The following is a 23,743-nucleotide window of genomic DNA, read 5'->3' on the forward strand; positions in this document are numbered from 1 at the left end:
GACAGCACATACCACAGCATTTGATTGAAATAGGGTAATGCAGGCAGTACTTGAGCCATTGGAAGTGACACATTAACTCCGTCTACGTGACCTTTGTGGAAACCCTTACGAAACGTGAACGTGAACTATTTTTACATTCCTCTTATACCACAAGGGTTTTAGGCATATCCGTTACGGGTCCGGTTTCTGGCATGGTCAGGGATTCGACCAGGAACAGATTGTTATGAAAGTGAATTGTGAAATGTTAATCATGGTTCATGAAAAGTGAACTTCTCTGGAATGAAAGGTCAGGTCAGGTAATAGGGCTTTACGTGCACATTCAGAGAAAGCTGTTGTAGAGCAAGCCTGTCCTGGGCACAAGAGCACACGTATGTATTATGGAGAAGGCCTAGTAAGTTGTGTAACCTCTGCCTAATATATATATATATAAAGCTCGATGATAGGTATCTGTACAATAATACACGCGCTTTAAATTTTTAAAGTAATATACCACCCAGGCCCGTAGGCACTTTTTTTTGCCAGTTTTTATTTCGGGACTTTAAAATGTCTTATAATGCTAATACGAAACCTGACGATAGAACAACCATAAACATGAGCCCCCCCCCCCCCCCCCCCCCCCCCCCCCCACACACACACTTTGAAAATCCGTCCTACGGGCCTGCCACCTACCGTTTGTTTACGTTCCAAGTCTCAAAGTAAGATGTGTAGACAGTCAAATAGCTAAGAAATTTTAAGTACATCCAATTATTTGCTACAGTTTACCTTATAAATTCTTTTTTCTACACAGGAACCAAAATAGGTCAAAAACACATGACCCGTATGCCAATTAAAATATTTGTAGTTTTCGTAATTTATGGCGATCATTCCTAAAATATATCTCGAAGTGTCTGCATGGGCATGTTTATTTTTACGTATGTCAATCGTTTTTCCATGCAAGCAAATAAGGGCGCTAAAATTTGAAAACGTAAACTAAGATGTAGATCAGTACAGTTTTGCATTAAAATATGGCTATTACTACAATATGTATAGTATGGAAGCCAATTTTTTATATAGATGCTATCTAATAATTACGAGATACTATCTAGTAATTACAAGATAACTAACTCATAATTACGAGATAACTAATTCATAATTACGAGATAACTTCATACTAACCTTGACATATACTCTTAAAATAAAGTAGCGGAACTCTAATAAGAATTTACAATTGCCAAAATTGTAAGGTATATTAGCTGTGGGGAATGGTTATATAATAATAGTGAATTAATTGGGCAAACATTACAACCGGTAGTTGATCAACACACCGAAAACACATTCCATAGTTTGCAAGTGCATCACCCAGTTGCCCCGTACACGTGCGTGGGGTTTTATAGTCTGTTTAATTACTAGGTAGTATCTCATAATTACGAATTAGTTATCTCGTAATTGCGAGTTAGTTATCTCGTAATTACGAGTTAGTTATCTCGTGATTACGAGTTAGTTATTTCGTAATTACGAGTTAGTTATTTCGTAATTAGAATTAGTTATCTTGTAATTACTAGATAGTATCTCGTAATTATGAGATAAAAAAAAATTGACTTTCAAGTGGCACTAACTGGCTTCCGTAAGGGTCCCGTGCTACATGTCTATCCACAAATTATTTATTTATGTATGTATGTATGTATGTATTTATTTATTTACTTATTTATTTATTTATCTTATTTTATTTATTATTTTATTTTATTTTATTTTATTTTCACTATCATTTATGTCAGATACATACAACTTCACTGGAAATAATATCTGATATTTACGAAGATTTAAAACATATATGAGCCGTCACACGCGAAAACCTGTAAAGTTGACATGCGGTTTGCGTTGTTTGTTTTGAAGAATTTAAAAGATGACATCAGTTTGAAGTAAACATATATCTGTATGTAAAATAGTGTTTGGTTACTATTTTGTATTTTGTACCTGAGAACATTGGTCGAGTTCGTTAGCGATACCATCAGCACTTTGATACACGTTTACAAGTATATAACGTGCATGATTATACATAACATAAAGTTCAGCAACTTTTCTAGAGTGGTAGATCCATGCAACCCGATACGATCCTAATTTGATGTTTGGTCTAACTTATGAATAGTGTATATAACTTCAGGCCCATAGCCAGCATAATGATATTTCATATAGGCGCGGAGCCGTAGACGGGGGGAGGGGGGGGGGGGGGGTCCCAGATATATATTTCTCCCATCCCTAGCCATGCAAGACGGGTGTATTCCAGGACGTCAGCCCATGCGGAATAAATCGGTCCTGCATGACCACGTGACTTCTATTATTTGAGATGATATTAACATTGGGTGACGTCACGTAAACGGCAAAATATCGCAAGAAATGATTTTTATATTTTATAAAAACTAGGAAACCTGCAGCCATAATGAAATTATACTATCATTTTTGGTTTATACTCTTAGTATAAACCATTTTGGGTATGATCTTTTCAATGGTTATGATCATTTTATTGTAAGATAAAAAATAAAAACTGTAGGTTTTTCACGTTTTCTCAAAATGCTTGTTTTTCTACTGGATGGGAGAAAAATAATATAATCCTCCATTATGTATCCATGTGGGACAGGATTATTCCACCCTCGGGTACATAATATGATAATTATTATGTACCCTCGGGTGGAATAGCCCTGTCCCACATGGACATATATGAAGGATTCTTTTAATATATATATATATATATATATATATATATATATATATATATATATATATATATATATATAATCATTGGTTGGGACGGGAAATAATCAAACGGGCCCAATGAGGAGGATCGAACTTTTAGCAAATGGAACCTCAGACAGACATTCTTGTTACGTTATCCCGGTCATTTGGGGACAAGGACTTTTATATGTAAAATCCGATTAAAAAAAAAAATAATAATTTGAGCTGTCGGCTAGTCTAATCTGTTATAAATAAAACTTACATCTTTCTCAGGTTAAATAATCTTGGTTCGAATTTAATTCGCTGTATATGCAATACAGTTACAATACAGTACAGTTAAAAATATGGCTCCCCCCCCCCCCCCCCACCCACCCCCCCACACACACCAACTAGACTGTGTCCCTCCAATACAGATTGTGTCCCCTCCCCTTCCCATATCGTTCCTACGGGCCTGATTCTAATGTTTTATATACCATAGCTCAACTTTCATATGTATAATTTAATTGTATTCCAAATACCGAAAACAATTTTAAATAACTTGGTGAAAAGAAATCCCGACAAGAATCCTAAATGTATTTATCTGTATAATTCTTTATAAATATTTAAATTATGTTAAATACAGGAAATATCTGCATACATACACGCACACATTAATATTATTTCAGCCCATATCCGATATTTGTTGCGTATGAATCCGAAAAGATGGTTTTTCGGGCGTTAACAGCCAAATATTTTTTATTTCGTGATAAGCAATAATTCATAAATGTCTCCAATAAGTCTTGTTCGATGTCGACAGAATTTTCGGGTTCCCTACTGATAGAATAACTAATCATGGAGATATTCACATTCCTATTGCGTGGCCTCCCATTGTCTATGCCCCCCCCCCCCCCCCCCCCGCCGACAGAAAGGAAAACACATACGGCCTTTGGACAATGTCCTCAAGTGGTGTCGATAAATAAACGTCGCATCATGTATAGTTTCAAGGTACAGAATATACGATAAGCTCGGTAAGATACGCGTTGTGGTGAAGGTCGGTCACGTGTTCAACGAGGATGGATTATAAACAAGAATGGATGATGGTTGTTCAGCGACGTCTAGTATCCAGCACACTAAACTGTTTGGAAAGTTAAAACGTTAAAGTTTGTTTTGTTCAACGATACCATCAGAAAACTACCCATCACTTTTCCGTCTCTTATAATTTGTAGAAAACATGAATACTTAAGGTGCATCAACTATGCGTCATTCTGTGTATTGGTGGATACTTCTGCTTTGTCTTCGTTCAGTTGTATCAGGTAAGATTTGTTACATCTAACACCGATAAATAAATCATAATACCTACTAGAACACACTAGAACTACACCAGTTTTAATATTAGTTGTTACCCGTTCCGTCAATTCGACAAGAAGGAAGTAAAACTACCCATAACCGTTTCGTCTTTTATAATTTGTAGAAAATATGAATACTTAAGGTACATCAACTACGCGCCGTTCTATGATTAAGGTTAAATGCGCTTTTCGTGCTCTGTGGGTCTGTATTAATCATTGCCTCCCCAACAGTATGTTTTCTTGCTCCTACCAATGAACAAACACATTTCGTCACAACAGTTAAAGGAACATGGGCAATGAAAGACACATGTTTCCTGCGTCAAAAGCAAACCATGGGTATGAAAATATTAAGTTTCACAGATGTTGCTGCAAGAAAACTGTCCATTGGGTGCATTTGGATCTTAGAATGTCCTTCACTGACAGCATCACCAACGTAAAGCAAAATGTGTCTGTGCTTAAAAAGGAATGTAATAAAGCCTGGACTTGTCTTCCTGCATGAAATATAATGTTGCTCTCTGTATTTACTATGAGCTAGAGGTCATTTGCAGAAACGATTATTCATCTGGAAATGATATTAGAAAAGCGCCATTCTTTCATAAATGCATATACCATACTGGTCATTGCCCATCGTATTCTGTTCATCATATTACGGAAAGCTTGGACTTCAATGTCTCATCTATTTGCTGCTTTCTCTAAATATATTTTCCGTACGTCTCAACCTGATATCTCACAGAAATGTCTTCTAGTTGTATTTGGTATGTTCATTGTGTTTGAGATTTTCCGACTTTTGACCGATCTTCATAGATTACTACAGTTCTACTATCACTTTTTACTGCAGCATTATTCTGACTATAATGGTATAGGCAACAGCAGAGAATGCTTTTTTTCACGGTGGAGCACTCAGTACATACGTCATCATTGTATTCATTAAATGTCGCCAAATCTTGTTTGTATTGTTTCAAGAAACCAAACATGATAAAATACAAAAGAAAGTATGCTTTTCAAATGTTCAGAGAAAGAGCATTATTTTTATTTCCAACTGCAGAACTGGAAAACACAACTAGGCTAGGGTTTATAATTTAGCTCTGTGATTACATCAGTCCTTGACTGGCATGAAATATAAATCATATATGCCTTCTACTGTATGATGGTGGGGATGTGTCACATTAGCGGCTTTTGAGAAAGAAGTCTTTCATTCCTGAAGAGGCAATTCCAGCCTATATATACTAGGACATCCACTAACTCACTTTCTTCAAGAAGACATGCCACTACTTTGGGTGCTGCCATCTTCATATGAAAGCATCTGAGAAACACAATTAAGTGATATTCACTATGACTTAATGGACATATATACATACATATTCGATCCGTTTGTCATTGGAATACAAAGGGTTGAACAGGATGATTATGAACATTTGGTTAAAATTCATAATGACAACTTCCATCTTCACCATACACATTGAGTTACGAACAGGTAGCGTCACACAAATAGGCATAGAAGAGAAATGACGATCACATTCCTCTCAGGGGTGGTACTCACTGGCTGATCATTCTAATGTAATACAGCCTACGAAATAATCTCGCATTCGTCCACACCACACCAATCAAAACTTATTCCAGGTACATGTGACTCATATGCCCTACAAGGTTCACTCCTGCAATATGTGCATTGCGCATATGTACTAACCAGTGTAATACGTATCCTGTGACTGTTTACAACATAATTAAATATGTAAGCCACTTTCACCAAAAAGACAACATGGACATAACCTTTCTCCGAGGAACCACGTTTAGCATCCATTACGATGCTGCCCTTCAAATATTTATTAAATAGAAGTCATACTAGTGTAGAGTGTATACTACCAAATCAAATCCCATGGGCGACAATGGTAAATATGTGGCTAAAACCCCTACCTAAAGTGTATCAATCAATATACACACCACATATATAAATACTACAACCCCTCACTCTTAAAGTGAATCAGAAAACAATGGAGTGAAGCTGCTCATTTCAGAGATGACGGGTAGCGTCTGTGACTACCCTAGTTGGTCTTGGGGGAAATCCCGTGTGATGGGTGTGGATGTCTTCAAGTTACCAGATGTGATAACTTGAAATCCATCGCACATGCTGATTTTTATATTGGACCATCAAAACCATTGGCAGCCACCAATATTCCTGACTATATTTTATGTATAGCCTACTGTATTTGGAGGTTTTAAATATTTGTGATATCAGGAATCATCATCCAGCTTTCATATATTTATTTTTTCTTCATTACTAAAAAAAAAACCTAATTTTAAATGACATAATAACCTGAACATCTATTTTCTTGCCTTATTTTCTAATCCAGACGAATACACTAAGTGAATTGGGTGTATTCCTACAATCTGTAATCCAGCATGTTATGCAGCTAGTAAGACTGGATAATACAGCTTTAACAGTAAAATAAATTATCAACTTACTCCAAGTCGGCTAATCAAATCTGGAAAAATTGGTTCTGAATCTACTATAAACTTAAAATGCATTTCATGAGAGCACACTAAGTGATTATTATTTTTTTAAATGACCTGGAGACGTAAAGATATGTTTAAAAAGCGTATTATGTATAAATAAGAACAGAAGGCACAATAGTGACAACAAATTTAATTATGTCTTTAGTAATTATTTTCTTCAAATTTAAATAACATTTTGCGTAAAACTACAAATTTGTCTAAAATATAACTTAGCACCCTATAAATATGTCATTTTCGGAATTTCATACATAACAAATTAACTATGTTGATGGAGATTAAAGACAGTAACCCAATATTGGCACATGTCCATTTTTAATATAAAAATAAATTACTATTAAAATCTAAGTTTAGGTTGCCTAGATATATTACCATATTTCTGAGCAGTTGTATATGGCACGTCAAATACCATGTAAAAGAAATGATTCAAGTCTTTACAATATGAATTACAGGTCAAAAACAACTTTTCTTCAGTGGTAACTTTGATTCAAACTCCATTCAGAGCCATGTACAGAGATCGAGGTCATTGTGAATTGGTATGGTCGAGTGACGGCTAATTAATCAATACAGATTAATTAAATTAAATAACAAATTTATAAAATGTTTTATTATGCACCGAATATATGCTATATGGTGTATACTACTAAATCAAATCGGATAGACGACAATAGTAACATGTGGCTAAAACTCCAACCTAAAACGTATCAATCGATATAAACACCACAGATTGGGGTGAAGCTGCCCATTTCAGAGATAACGCGTAGCGTCTATGACTACCCTAGTTCCTTACAAAATGTGAGTACTTTTTACAGGTACCCCTCACATGTTTCAAGCACAAGGCTAATTGAGACAGTGGTATTGATGAAATAAAATTGCATAAATTTTTTGCTCAGATGAAGCTAATTTGTTTTTTTTTACAAGAAACACACTGAGATTTATCACCAATCACAGTATTTGTAGTGTTAACTTCTCTGTCAAAAGTTGGGTGCACCTCGAACTTTGACCAATTTGGAAGTTATTTGGTTTAGTACTACCTATAAGGGCTGTTTATGCTTGGCGCTTAAAGGGACATTCCCGAGTTTGCTGCATTGTACGATGTTTTCGACTAATAAAATATTTCCACTATTAAACTTACATATTAAATATATTTTCTTGTTTAGAATATCAGTGTCTGTATATTCAATGTGATTCTGGTCTTCTTATTATTTGTAAGAAGCCCAAACTGGAGTTTGTCTTCAAATAATTTCGAACGTACGAAAAAAAGTGTTTTTAGGAAAATAAATGAAATTTAACCTAGTACAAATATTATAACGATGAGAAACAGGTTTAATATACAGCCACTAATATTTTATGCAGAAAAATATATTTGATATGTAATTACAATCGTTAAAAAGTCTCTGTTAGTCGATAACATCTTAAACATTGCAGCAAACTCAGGAATGTCCCTTTAAAAGGGCTGTTTTCTGTAGTGTTGGTTTTCTATCTTGCATGGAATGTCATGTCTTGTCCGCTGCCTTGGTAGACTTGGTTCGTTGAAGTAAACAGAACACAGGGGGTGCAGCAAGTGTGCAACTAGAGTGGGTCGGTTTTCTTCTGTACGGCCCATTCTGAGTGCATTGCACATTTTGTCCTGGTTTCTTTATAGTTCATTGTGCATGGGGTTGGGCTATTATTATTATTAGTCAATGCATCCTGTATATGAAATGTGCTGTATTTATGTTCACTTGTTATATGCCTGGTGTGTCTGCAGTGTAAATATTATAGTCTTACTTTATATTTAACTATAGTATTTATAGATTAGAATTCTTATATCAACGTATGACATTTGGATCTGTTAGCTACTACGTTTACTTTGAATGAAATTAGGTGTTCGTAGTTTTCGTACATTTATGATAAAGGTTACTTATCGTGGTGGTATGCAATTCAAATAGACTATATAAAGCAACTGTGTTAATACTTTAGTATATATGAATAGTGAAAACGAATGTGCTGACTGGAAGCTTGTAGTGGTTATTGGTAGCAACTTATATTTTATGCATTTGTTTATGCATGTGTTCATTTGTATAGTGCTAAATTCCATACACGTATATCCTCGAAGCACTCTTTATATTTAACAATGGATAGTTAAACTTAAAAGTATGAAATAGTGTTGGGTATTGGTGGCAACTTGTGTTTTATGTACGTGTATGGCAAAGATGATAGCAATAAGTTTATTTATATGGTACTAAACTCCATACACATGTATGCTCGAAGCGCTCTTCATATTTAACAATGGATAAAATATAAAAAAGCATTTTGTAATAAACACAGCAGTTACAAATAGCCTCGTATTAAAACTGAGTGGAAATTAAAAACATAGTAATATTAGGTACATCACAGGGTTCGATATAGCGGTCTGCAAAAAGGGAAAAGCAGTCGAATGTTCTAGACCTAGCAAGTGAAATAGAAATTCGCTTGCTAAAGCCAAAACAAAAAATCACGGATAGGAAACAAATGTGTGTACGATCATCTTATCTGGTACCACATGCTGCCTTATTTCTAGCAGTCCATATTTTTTTCTTAGCAGGTCATTTTCCTTTTGGCCCACTGTTTTGAAATATAACAGCAAGTCATATTGTATTTCTAATTTGGAGCAATGCATCAATTTGCTGTCGAGACTTTAGTAGCTTAGACGAATCTATTTTTGTTTATAACTTACAGGTCTAGACACATCGTCAGTGCGCTTGGTGAATGGTTCAAACGACCACGAGGGAAGAGTTGAAATATTGCATGACGGACAATGGGGTTCAATCTGTGATGACGAATTTAATGACAACGGGGCTCAGGTTGTCTGTCGCAGCTTAGGATTCCAGAGGTTTGAAGATTTGTTGTTTTCAAAGCTCAGTTTTATAATAGTTTCATTTAAGAATCTTCTGTACCCAAAATGACTGGCGTAACAAGGCGTGCAAGCAATGGGAAGTGAAGCAGTGGCTATGCTAGATATCTCGGGGAAATTCTGAATGTACAAGATGCATGTATTGCGTTCTAAAGTTTTATTATTATTATTATTATTATTATTATTATTATTATTATTTTGTCAGACATTTTTATATTTGTGAAGTACTATTTACCTAGACATTTAAGCATTTAATATATATTACATGCAGTACATACGCCCTTTCCCTTTAGGTAGTTTGTCACATATCTTTGTTATAGTTAAAAAGGCTCAATGGGTAGGTGTAAACCACTTGAACCGACCAGTGATCCATAACTGGTCCAACAAAGGCCATGGTTTGTGCTATCCTGGCTGTGGGAAGCGCAAATAAAAGATCCCTTTCTGCCTGTCGTAAAAAGAGTAGCCTATGTGGCGACAGCGGGTTTCCTCTAAAAAAAAAAACAGTGTCAGAATGACCATCTGTTTGACGTCCAATAGCCGATGATAAGATAAAAAAAATCAATATGCTCTAGTGGCGTCGTTAAATAAAACAAACTTTACTTTGTTATATTTAATGTCATTTGCCATGATTATGGACATATCAGTGTGTGTGTCATATTCACATACTAAACTATTTAGACTTAAATAATATTTACACATTTCAATTGTTGTAGAACAAACATTCTGAGAGAACTACTGAAGCAACAGACGTCCCTACCAGGTCCAATGAATATCCTATGTCCAAGGGTCAAACCTTTGTAAAAAATCTGCAATTTTTCATGACACAAAAACTTGATGTTTTACTTTACATGATAAAGCTATTTACAAAATTACAGCTCAATAAGAAAATTATATGTGACACAAACAGGCGTACAGACAGACAAGCAAAACCTATAATACTCTCAGGTTGGACCGGAATGGGGGTAATAATAAGAAGAAGAATAAGAAGAAGAAGATGAAGAAGAAGAAGAAGATGATGATGAAGAAGAAAGTTAAAGTTTGTATTGCATAAAGACATCATTGGAGCATATAGATTTATATATCATAGGCTATAGGATGTCGATAATTTGGTAACTTTTGACACAGGGAAAACCAATCAGAAAATAGTTCCATTGAGGTGATTCGATCCTACGATGTAAGCACTTCATACAAGCGTTCTACTGATAATAATATAATGCATATGATGACGATGATGATCATAACAACGATGATGATGTTGATGATAATGACAATAATATTTTTTTTAGTTTCAATGCAAACTTCTATCGTCAAGCTCACTTCGGACAAAGCACAGGACCGATATGGCTTGCTAATGTTAACTGTATGGGCAGCGAACAAAACCTGGATCAGTGTTCTTTCCCTGGCTGGGGAATACACGACTGTGTACACAGAGAAGACGTCGGAGTCAGATGTCAGAGTAAGTGACATATCATATCATATCATATATCATATATCATATATCATATCATATATCATATAATATTATATCATATCATATCATATCATATCATATCATATTATGATGCGCGGTCGGTCTGGGATCGATCCTCATCAGTGGATCCATTGGGCTATTTCTCCACGACTGGTACATAAAATGCTGTGGCATGTGCTTTCCTGTCTATGGGATGGTGCATATAAAAGATCCCTTGTTGCTAATCGAAAAAAGTAGCCCATGAAGTGTGGTCCTTAACCATATGTCTGACGCCACATAACCGTAAATAAAATGTGTTGAGTGCGTCTATACTATTTCTTAAATGGTAAGAGTGATAATGACAGAATATTTTAACATTTTCCTTGTAAAATGATCTCTGAACCGCTAGTCTGTGATGCATCAAATCGTCGCGTGAGAGCTAAAAGGGCGTAAGTGGCAGATACGACCTAAAACGTGCATACAACGAACCACTTGGCAACAGACAAGAATGGTGTCTGTATATATATAAATCAGAATTGCAGTAACATTAATGTTTGTATGGTTTGCTATTTTATGTGCACCATAATTATAATAATAAACACGTTTTTGTGATTTTTTCTTGAAAAACAAATATCTATTTTGAAATGTTTTTAATTGAAGCAAAGTTTCCAACATGTAATTTGTATCTGTAGATACAATTTTAATTCATAATAATGTTGTATGTGACATATACGACCAAAGTGCAAGCATAATCACACTGATTTTGGATGTACATGTATTTAATTATATGTTACGATGATCAAGTTCCACCTTTGAAGATCTACAGGATTGTCCTAATGTAGGCATTATGGATTAACAATATTGCACATACAAACGTCATTGTAAGTTATCCAGGACAAAGTCCAGTAACAAAAGATAGTGTAATCAGACGTAAGGTTAAAATGCGAATATAAAGTGAATGTGGCCTCAACATATACGATAGCAAGATCTATGAACTTTGATTAACTTTACAGTTTACAAATATTTGCAACAAAATACCCCTGTCCTGAGTCAGACCCCTGATCCTATCGGAGGCCGGACTCGGGATAGGCGTGTTCGAAATCCTAGTGGTATGTGGACTATGGACATGTTAAACCAGTTACTAAGCTAAGCTAAGCAACATAATGTTGAACGTGAACATGACCCAACACACACACCAAAACATTAACACAACATAGCACGCACAACAGAAGCTGAACATGACATAGCACACACAGCATAAGCTGAACATGACATAGTACACACAACAGGACATGACTATAGCATAGCTCACACAACAGGACCTGAACATGATATATAGCATACACAAAAGAACCTGCACATCAATGACAACAAGACCTGAACATAAAATAGCAAAAAGGTGAACATGAGAAAATAATCACCATAGAAAATGAACGTGACAGAGCACTTGCGACAGTTTATTTGTTTCTTTTGTTTAACAAAACCACTAGAGCATATTAATTAATTGATCATCGGCTATTGGATGTCACACATTTCAGTTTGCTTAATTATTCTGGTTTGTCTGTTGCACTAGCTGATACACCAGGTATTCTTGAAACTAGTGGAAGTACACCCTGAGGCAGCAGATCCAGGAACTATCTGCAAAAGAACTCCCATAGCGCAAAGAACACTGCATACAACATTACATCAGCTTTTCTGCTGACTCATCAGGAACGAATACTTGCCTAGAAAAAGATGTTTTGCATGGATAAATCGTCTGATTCTGATGCACCATTATCAAACAACGATCATGGAGCACTACCACCACAGTGTTTCTGCCAGATAGAAATGTTTGGGCATGGCACTATGGAACTGAATGCAACCACAGTTAACAGAGATATGGGGGTCCTCCCTCAGAAAGAAAATGGGTTAAGTTTAGGGTTAGGATTGAGAAAATCATACAGTAATGATAAGAGTAATTAATTTTGTCAAAAAGTTAACTTTAAAAACATTTCTGCAAACATATTTGGGTATGGTACCATACCCATTTTACCCTCTGGCAAAAACCCTGCACCCGATAAGGTCACACAAAATCAGGTGTGGATCAAAGAAAACAAGGATTTCACGAGTCAGAGTAGCTTTTTTCACATTATCATTTTGTTCAAATGGTGATTTTATTTATTGTTTTATTATTAACAAAAGTAAAATAACGTTTTTCACGTAATATTTTGTTTAAGCGGTGTTTTTTTTTTATTAATACGTACTTCTACTTGTATTCGTTTTTGACTGTTTGCTTCGAAATATTTTCTACTTACAAGCTTTCTCCTTTTTAAAAATAAATATGTGATTTGCAAAACTGAAATGTTTTAGAAGTGATGGTTCTTTCAGAATAAATATTTAAATATACTTGATATACTACTGGTCGTAAATGACGCATTTAATTTCATCATGAATAATTGTCGTAACTACAACTATTTAAGCAAATAACTAAAACACCTAATATGCTATAAATACCACAAATGTACAAAGAAATCGTAAATATGTTCAGTTTTCATTGTCATTAAAACAAATTAGACATCTTAACTACTGATCAAGAAAAACAGTTTTACTTCATTATCTCGGCTTTTTAAAAATGACTTTTGATGCACTTACGTCCTTCTGGTCCTCACGCGACGAAATATCTGCGAAGGCCCATAATGGAGATTTTGTCACCAAACTACAACATTGTAACTACAAAACGTCCATATTTTGTTACATTATATATTTGTTAAAATAAAAGCAACATAAACGTATCATGTACAACATCAATGACATCCTACAGCAGTAACGTATGCAGGACAACAGTAAAATATGACTTTGTTAAGTTTTCCCATGGACATTTTATTATTATATCAAATCATATCATATTACTCATAAACCATATCATATCATATATCACACAACATTATCATATCAAATCGTGTGTCATGTGATATCACATCACATCAATAATATCATATCATATCATATCATACATCATATCATACCATACCATATCATATCATATCATATCATATCATATCATATCATATTACCCATATGGTTACAAATATTTTGGTACATATCAAAGTGATACATCCCAATAGAATGCCAAGTGGGACGTAACACTTTAGACGTCACACGATGACGTCATCAATTGGCGCACTACAACATTACAGGAACGTCAACGAAATGAGATGACTGATATACATTTAGATCGATTATGGGTAATAAATAGGATATTAAACTCGCTACCATTTCATATCATGTTTATGTCCCTCGTGAAATAATTTTCATTGTCACTCTGGACATAAACATGATACGAAATGGAAGCTCGTTTAATATCCTATAAATATCATATAAATATATCATATCATGTCATGTCATGTCATGTCATGTCGTGTCATGTCATGCCATGTCATGTCATGTCATGTCATGACATGTCATGTCATGACATGTCATTAACCGTAGTGCAATAGAAACTGATAAAATCAGAAAATTGGAGATAATCAGTTACCACTCTTCTTAAACACTTCGATTTTGAAATCATAACAAGTCAAGCATAAAGCACTATCAAAACTGTGTGATGCAAACAAAATATTTCTATAACATTGATTATAATCAATGTTATAGGAACATTTTGTTTATTGACAAATAGCTAACCAAAAGATGAAAAGAGGCTGTATTACGTTCAGTCATAGTTATTAAATGGACCAGTTATTTTGGGTATGTGCTTAATTCGAAAAACACCTCATATAGTAACATCACCATTAATATGAGTTTTTAATATCGTAATTTAAGTCACCACATAGATTTGAGACGGCGTACACACTTTTAGCACTATAATAGCTTTTGTTATTTTAGAGAAAACATGTCCAATGACAGCTTTTACCTCAAAATTGAAAGGTTTGACAAAATATTTTAAGTTTCAAGGTGTTCAAGTTATCAAAATTTATAAATCACACCTCAGAATTAAAACTACATTGCATGATTTGTTTTTTAATATTGTTAGAAACGTGTGCTGCACTGTCCCCTTCTCCAACATTGAATATATTACATATCCATTTGAAAGATGTATTAATATATAGTTTCCACGTCATGTCATCCCCAGCTGCTGGCATCTTCTGCCGCCTATGGTATATTACTTTTGTAGGTATTATAAATAAATAAAAATAAAATAAAAAAAAGGAAACAAAAAAACGCAATAATTAGTATTATGGTGAACTGTATTACGTTTTTTTTTTTTTTTTTTTTTACTTTTACTGTGCCTATAATGTTATAATTATAAATTTGTGCGCACTGGAGATTAGCCAGCTTTTTCATGGTGCTAAATAAAAATGTCTGACCCTAGGGCTAGACGATTTCTAAATATACCTGACGTCATAACGCGTTTTACCACGATTGACGTCATAACGCATGTTTTACCACGACTGACGTCATAACGCATGTTTTACCACGACTGACGTCATAACGCGTTTTACCACGATTGACGTCATAACGCATGTTTTACCACGACTGACGTCATAACGCATGTTTTACCACGACTGACGTCATAACGCGTTTCACCACGATTCACGTCATAACGCATGTTTTACCACGATTGACATCATAACGCATGTTTATTTTAGAATTTCTACTTTATATTTGTTTAAGTTGCCATTGCATAATGTGGAATATTAATCATTGTTGAATTTTTTTTAAAAGCTTAGCTTACAAAATTGATGTTCTGTTACTGTAATTAAATGGATAAGAAAAAGAATCCATCACTGTTGTGAGGTATAGATAAGTCAATTCAAATGATTTTGTAAGGGCCACTGTAAACGCAAGGTGTTGGGTTTTAATTGCCTTATCTATATCTCTCAATGGTGATATAACGTATTAATATTACCTGTTAAGCATGGCTTTGAAACAAACTGATCTGTGTATTTCAGTGTCTGTACGGTTAGTGAGCGGATCAGGAATTTCAAGCCAAGGCAGAGTTGAGATTCAGATCAACGGAACTTGGGGAACTGTCTGTGATAATGGATTTAATAGCAAGGATGCTGCAGTCATCTGCGCCATGATGGGATTCAGTCGGTAAAAACAATTATCTAACTTCTGCATTTAATTTCTCTTTATGGACACATTCCATTCTCATCAATACGTTTGTGCTTAAAATCCACAGAGGATAATGTTGCTTTGTCTTAAATATTTCTGACAAAAAAGTACCTAGGTTTTGTCCTAAAACCTCTATAGGTTATATCAAAAAACGAAAGAGAATCAATACTATGATCCGATATCACGCATGTATAATTGCTTGTTTAAATCACTTGAATACCAAAACTTAGCACAGATTAAGGCTTCCTTTTAACAAGGAATCAAATATAATTCAGTGGTATAATTCGTCGTTTGAACAATTCACTTCGTTTGACACAGCCATTGTTTTCCCTACTACAAGTAATGCTATACAACTGATATATTAAATTAAAACAAGATCAATCGTATCAGTGTGAAATGTTTAAGTCTACAGGACAGCAAATTGTTTGGCACCTAGCTTTGTTCCGAAGAAGGGTGCCAATCCCTAGAGAGACTATAAATCTGAGTGACTAAAACATTGTATATGGTCCTCTGGCGAATTAACCAAATTTGATATAAACAGATCAGCTGGAGTCACCCTAGGAGATGATTCTGGCGAAATAGTCGCTATATGCAACTAAACATAGCCTTGTTAAAGGCATTGGCGAAATGCACTTCCATCTTCGATTTCGCGGAGATAAAATTATTACATCATCGATATTATGGTCAGCACGAAAACAGTACATATCAATGTGTTCGCCAAAAGATTGTTTTCAAATTTTAAAACGTAAATATTATTAGAGTAAAATATATCAAACCAGTTACATATTTTTCGTTGTGCTCCTTACGAAACACTTTTATTAAAAGAATAGTAACACGTTTTAATAAAACATTACCATCATGACAGCAACTTCAACAAGAAATGAGAAGACGCGATTAACATAGACCGTTCTATGAAGCACATGAGCATATCATCAGCATAAACAAGTTAACTATCAGCGAATGCCGTATATAGCTGAAGATTCCCGAATGTATTACTTGTGAACAAACTGATCGAAACAATGTTACGAGGCACTTTTGTGTTCCTTTTTCATGGAATTTATTTTTTTTTTTTTTTTTTTTTTTTTTGATTTGTAACAAATAGAATGCATCATTATTGCATAATAATAATAATAATAATAATAATAATAATAATAATAATAATAATAATAATAAATAAATAAATAACTGAAATAGTATTAATAATGTTTATATGCATTAAATTAATTAAACTTTAATTACATGAAGCCTTTGTGCAACTGATACAAAATTTTATTTCTGCATTTATAACACTGAATCAGTAAAATTCAGGAGGTTTTAGCAGCATGGATCGATAAAATACTGTTATGGGTTTCGTATATAGGAGGACTGCCGCTCTCCAGCATGGCATTTTAGTAAATTTGTTTCACAAGGCTTATTGCAATCATAAACCTCGTGAAGGTTATGGCAAACACTTTATAATTTACACAGCAGAGAGTTATATATATATATATATATATATTGTAATGAGCTGGTCATTAAGTACATATTACAGTTATGTTTCTCTTATACACGTTATGCTTTTCTAGGTACTTCAGTATTTTCACATACACACACAAACGCGCGCACGCACGCACGCACACAAACACACGTGCCATACAGAATTTATGAAACACATAATGTATGCACTAATCAAATCTGACATAATATAATATATAGATATTCATACATCTATATAAACTTGAAGAATAGCGCTACAAATAGATGGGCTCTCCCAAAGTTAATTAAAGGACGAAGCAACCCTCCATTCTGTTGATTTTTTCCCCCTTGTGTGATAGCGCTCCACCCAAGTGTTTGATAGGGTACAGTATCGATAGTATTCCAACACAATGTGATATATTAAATAACACGGTTTGAGATGTGTACATAGTCTCTCACCCATGTGTAAGATCGGGTACAATATCGATATCCCTACCCATCATGTACTGATTAGGACATGTCTTGGGAACACGGTTCAGCCAACATAGTAACACTGCGTAGGTTTTCCATGTGTTGTTTTACCAAAATGGTAAATGAATAACAGAAGTGACACGTTGGCTTGTAAATTCTTAATTTCCTTTCCAACATGAAACATTGTTAACAACGTGGTAATACAGATGATATAGGTCTCAACTCTTGGGTGAATGACACACAGTTCTCCCGATAGAGTTGGCATTGTGGCTGAGAACCTCAAGAGTATGAACAGCAGAACTGCTTTCCTTGGGTCTGTCTTTGGTGTATAGTTAAAAGTTTGGTTTGTTTAACGACACCACTGAGCACATTGATTTTTTAATCACTGGCCATTGAATGTCAAACATTTGGTAATTTTGACATATTGTCTTAGAATGGAAAAATGTAGCAAGGGATCTTTTATATGCACCATCCCACAGACCGGGTAGAACATACTACGGCCTTTGATATACCATTAGTGGTGTACTGGCTATAACGAGAAATAGCCCAGTGGGTCCACTGACGGGGATCGATCCAACACCAAACGCACATCAGCCGAGCGCTTTACCTCTGGACTACGTCGTGCCCCTTCACATAATTGCCATGGTTTATAGTTCTTAGCTGTTAAATTGGGCGCAACAATTAAACTCAACAGTGTCCATGATTGCTGTAATTTAGTTTGGCACTAATTGGTTTAATTGCTAGCCCCTAGTTAACTAAAAACTAAGTTATTGCATGAATGACAGGTGACAGAATATTAGTTAATTGAATTGTACATAAACAGATAAATATATAAATTGCATTTGAATATAGTTGTAAATGTTGCCCATTGACAATAACATTAGCCATCAAAATGCTTCTGAGCTTCTTGTTTTCTCATGACGTCACACAATTACCCACAATTCCAAGTCGGCCATGTTGTAAGGCAGCATTGTATTGTTTACACCTTTGTTATCAACCACTGTAGCGTAAAACATGTAATGTAAAAAATTAATACTTCTTTATCAAATTATGCATATAGTTTGGTTAATATCGTCTAGGTATGGATTATGGCGTGGTGTTGGTTTCGAAACGCTATATTTAAATAGCAATTGTGCGTTGTCAGTGACACATCATATTTTTTTTATTGACGAAAATAAAGCAATATTGTGACATGACCAGTCTGGCCTATGGTCACTGAATACTTTTCTAGAAGGCTTTGCAGTAAAAATTATAAGAGGCTGGTAAATATTAGGTTCGCATCCCGGTTCGGTCTCCAACCCAGAGCGAGTTTAACAACTCATTGGATAAGTGTATGGCCACTACACCAACTTCTCTCTCACTAACCACTAACAAACTAACCACTAGCCCACTGTACTGGACGGACAGCCCAGATAGCTGAGAAGTGTGCCCAGGACAGCGTGTTTGAACCTTAAGTGAATATAAGCACGAAAATAAGTATAAACAAACAAACAAATAATATCAAATTATTTGTGAATGATTCGTCAAGCTGTAAGCAAAAACATATTAACGGTAACATTATTGAAAGGGGTGCTGTCGGGTTTCTTCATCTAGTGTGTGTATTACTGATTAATATGTCACATTTGTGTTTATCAGGGTGCTTGAAAATTAGTCTAACGGTTAAAGAGTGTGATCACTGTCCAGATATCTTTCGAGTTCTCTTACCATCAGAGTACTCAGTCTAGTCATGCCCTATATATCCAAATACTTTTGCCAAACCATTCAACATGCCACGACACTGTAAAAAGTTCCAGTTGACTCAATTTACAACTATGTTCCTATGGCTTGTGTCTCGGGTCCTGTAGATCCTGGTCTGCCTCCTATAGCTCCTTCTCTGACTCTTGTAGGTCCTGCTCTGGCTTATATAGCTCCTGTATATACTGTTCTAGCTGCTATAGCTCCTGCTCTGGCTTTTATAGCTCATCTTCTGTCTCCAATAGCTCTTTCTGTTTTCCTATAGCTCCAGCCCTGGCTCCTATAGCGCCTTCTCTGTCTCCTGTAGTTCATGTTCTGGCTCATATAGCTGCTTCGTTGGCTCATAAAGCTCCTTCTCTGGATCCTATAGCTCCTGCTTTGGCTCCTATAGCTCTTGTTTTGGCTCCCATGGCTCCTGCTCCTATGGTTTCTGTCCCGCATCCTATTGTTCTGATAGTGTCTACGTCAGCTCCAGAGATCCTACTTCAATTCCTATAGCTTACATAGCTCCTGCTCCACATAATTCTATAAAAACACTTAATAGTATATAGTTGTATCCACATGCACTTTTGACTTTGTACATTGTAGTTTTGTGATGTAACCTAATGAATGTTCATTCATATATATGTACCAGTGATTGTACTTGTTAAAAAAAGTTGCCCATTTGTTCTGTTTTACTGTTACAATGACATTATGTAGGATTTTGCAATAGGGTGGAGCCCACTCCTATGTAATTAATGTCAACTGGCATCATCAGGTGCTAACGGAGCACTCAGGTGTCAACGGGTTCTGTTATGCATTAGTGGATATCAGTGGGCATTAGCGGAAAAGAGTTTAATACCTAATAACCACTGATAATGACCTGGTGTGTAATACGACAGTTTAATATTGAATAGCTGTTAATGAGCTGAGGTATCACACACATACCTTTCTCTCTTCCATAGTCTCCCTTTATTTATCCAGTCATAATAATGCCAATAATATACTTTTTTAAATAATAGTAATAATGTACTAGTTGTTTAAAGTAAATATTAACACTATTTTATAAAATCTTAGATGTAGTTGTATCTATTTAATCAGGGTTGTTCTGCTGTACAGCCTTTATTAAACCCGTGTTCTGACACACTTCCGATTCGTGTTTTGTTAACTTGTTAATAATACGTGTTGACAATCTATTTCTGCATATTGTTCTATTCATTAAACGGCAATGTTATGCTCGAAGCATATAATAAAACTTTGGAAAGTTACTATGCGTGAATACATTAGCATTTTACGTAACACAGAAAAGAATCGATATAATAAGCTAAGACGAAATGTTAGACCTTTATGCGACGTTACAACTTAGAAGTGCTTTGATTGACCGATACTGTGTTGGCTTGACCGCATTCTTCAGACAAGTCCTAGTCTGTACTGTATCCTATCAAACACTTGGGTGGAGCACTATCACACAAGGGGAACACAGTCAACAGAAGGGAGGATTACCTCGTTCTTTAATGGGGAAGGCCTCTGTAGTTTAGCGTCATTGGCAGGGAGGCGCTCTTTGAGAGGCTACGTTTTTTTCCCATTTTATTCCAGTTGACGAAAGTGGCCCAGAAACGGTTGTTTTACCACTACTTTCTTGCCCACTGGACATGGTTATCCAGCTTTTGCACGGTGCTAGAAAAATCTGTCTGACCCTAGGGCTAGATTAATTTGTCCGACCCGAGGGCTAGACGATTTCTACATGCGCGTGATGTCATAACGCATGTTTTACGACTATTGACGTCATAACTCATGGTTTTCAAAATTCTGTTTGCCATTTCACGTTGTATCATTATTTTAAACATATTTAAATAAATTAATATTTTCAACTTTATATTTATTAGTAAGTTTTTACAAATTTATATCGTTGCATAAGGTGGACTATATTTTTTCTGCGTATGATTAAAAGAGTTTGCAGGTGAAATATATACTAATTGTTCTACAATAAACAAAACGTAGCTTACAAAATTAAGGTTTTGTTACTGTAATTAAATAGGCAAGAAACAAAATCAGTCACGGTTGTGAGGTATAGATAAGGCAATTCCAACCCTCAGGACAAAACACATTTTGTCCCTCGGGATGGAATAGCCTTAGCTATACCTCACAACGGTGATAGATTCTATTAATCTGTATCCACTTAGATACGGAGCACGAGCTATAAGTGAAGCAGGCTTCGGAAAAGGTGCTGGACCAATCTTCTTCGATGACTTAGCTTGCAAAGGGAATGAGTTACTTATCACAGACTGCCCAGGGAACCCTGTTGGGGACCACAAGTGTCAACACAATGAAGATGCGGGTGTCATATGTCAGACGAGTAAGCTTAGATAGGAATATGTTGCTTTCTTCGAAGACTTCTTTGCTTTCTTTAATTAACTAAATTGTCTATTCATTAATTCATAATCTATTTGTCTATTAAAAGGTTTTGTATTTTATTTATTTGATTAGTAAAATATATGTACATATATACATATACACACACATACATACATACATACATGCATACACACACACACGCACATGCATACACACACGTGCGCACATGCATACATGCATACATATAAGGTATCTGTAAAGCTATTTGTTGATGACGTTTTTAACATGAATATTTTATCTTTTTAATGTTTTATTATTTTCCGATATAAAACCAGTAAAGGACTCTGCCAACTTAAATGTACTATGATCTCATATTTATTGTTATCTGCATGTTGTTTAAAATCATATCTGTGTAATCAGAAATGCATACTTTCCCTTGCTTGAATAAAAACACGTATGTATGTAGGTATACTTAAATTATGTGCTACATTTCCATCACAGTCTGCATTTGTAACCTCACGGTCTTCAAATATCAATATTACTAAATGCTACATATAGTTTTCGTCTGTTTCTATTTTCCAACTTATACCAGTGACACTTGGTGTCACTGGGTCATGCTCTGCATTATAGAGGTTGATTGCATGTTGTGTATGTTTTATCAAACAGTCCCTGCATAGTTACACTTAGTGTATTGTGACATTCCGCCTTTCTTTGCACTGCACAAAAAAGTAGTTGGGATGCACGGGCAGTATATCCCACAGTGTAAGCAGTTCTACAAACATCTTCATTGTCAATCCAGAATCCAATGACACTTGCACCAGTGTTAGTATCATATTTGTTATATATATATTTGTTATTTAAATAGGACAACGTATCCTTCAGTTGTAGCAGGAGCTGTATGCATTTGCGAGCAGCAGTCAAATTCCTCTTGAAAACACAGGATAGCAAAAAACCTTGGATACTATTTTAATAGTTGGTATTAGCATCATAGCTCTGTCATTTGTTTGTATCTTTCTAGTTGCGTTTGGAATGTTTGGCATGATCCTTGTCATTCAAAAACAAATATTATATATATTATCCCAGAATATGTATATATATATATATATATATATATATATATATATATACATATGCATATGCATATGCATACACACACACACACACACAAACACACACACACACACACACACACACACACACACACACACACACACACACACAGACATACATACATACATACATAGATATATATATATATATATATATATATATATATATATATATATATATATATAGGCTATTTAATGGCTTTTATCGAATACGCTGAAGATATCAAAACGTAGTAACCTGATATCATATATATATGTGTGTGTGTGTGTGTGTGTGTATATATACTCAGCGTCACTATTGAAGGGTCACTCATATTGTTAGTACTACACACATAAACGATGCCCGTCCAACACACTAATTATGAAAGAAGGAATGTATGGCCTTCATGAATTAGGCTCAGAGTGAGGTTTCCTAAGGAACATTTGTATTTCAGTATGAGTATTGGTACTTCCGGTTATAGGCCACAACAAAATGGTAAAAGTTATGCAAACACATGTACCTAAAATCACCCCATCAAATGGGTTGTCTCAACGCACCCATCTCTGAAATTCTGTATTGTGTTCCCGTGTAATGCGTTCTCACCATGGGTATAAAAGTGTGCATAATAGCCATCCACATAAATACTATAGGTTACATTTCTAAACGTGATTTAAACACAGTGATAAATGGTTACTT

At 35.1% G+C, this 23,743-nt stretch overlaps 1 protein-coding gene across 2 annotated transcripts in view; it reads left to right on the top strand.

Annotated features, from left to right (window-relative positions):
* The first annotated feature begins 3,783 nt into the window (after positions 1–3,783).
* The window catches only part of LOC121386208 (Down syndrome cell adhesion molecule-like protein 1), a 152,633-nt gene continuing 132,673 nt past the window's right edge, over positions 3,784–23,743 (top strand). For both annotated transcript variants that reach the window (XM_041517037.1, XM_041517038.1), the window contains exons 1-5: positions 3,784–4,001; positions 9,246–9,399; positions 10,707–10,876; positions 15,799–15,943; positions 21,787–21,959. In XM_041517037.1, the coding sequence (XP_041372971.1) occupies positions 3,944–4,001; positions 9,246–9,399; positions 10,707–10,876; positions 15,799–15,943; positions 21,787–21,959 (700 nt within the window). In that variant the 5' untranslated portion in view covers positions 3,784–3,943. The remainder of the gene's footprint in view (positions 4,002–9,245; positions 9,400–10,706; positions 10,877–15,798; positions 15,944–21,786; positions 21,960–23,743) is intronic.

The sequence above is a fragment of the Gigantopelta aegis genome, chromosome 12 (genome assembly GCF_016097555.1).
Source record: "Gigantopelta aegis isolate Gae_Host chromosome 12, Gae_host_genome, whole genome shotgun sequence".
NCBI classification, from domain to species: Eukaryota; Metazoa; Mollusca; class Gastropoda; order Neomphalida; family Peltospiridae; genus Gigantopelta; species Gigantopelta aegis.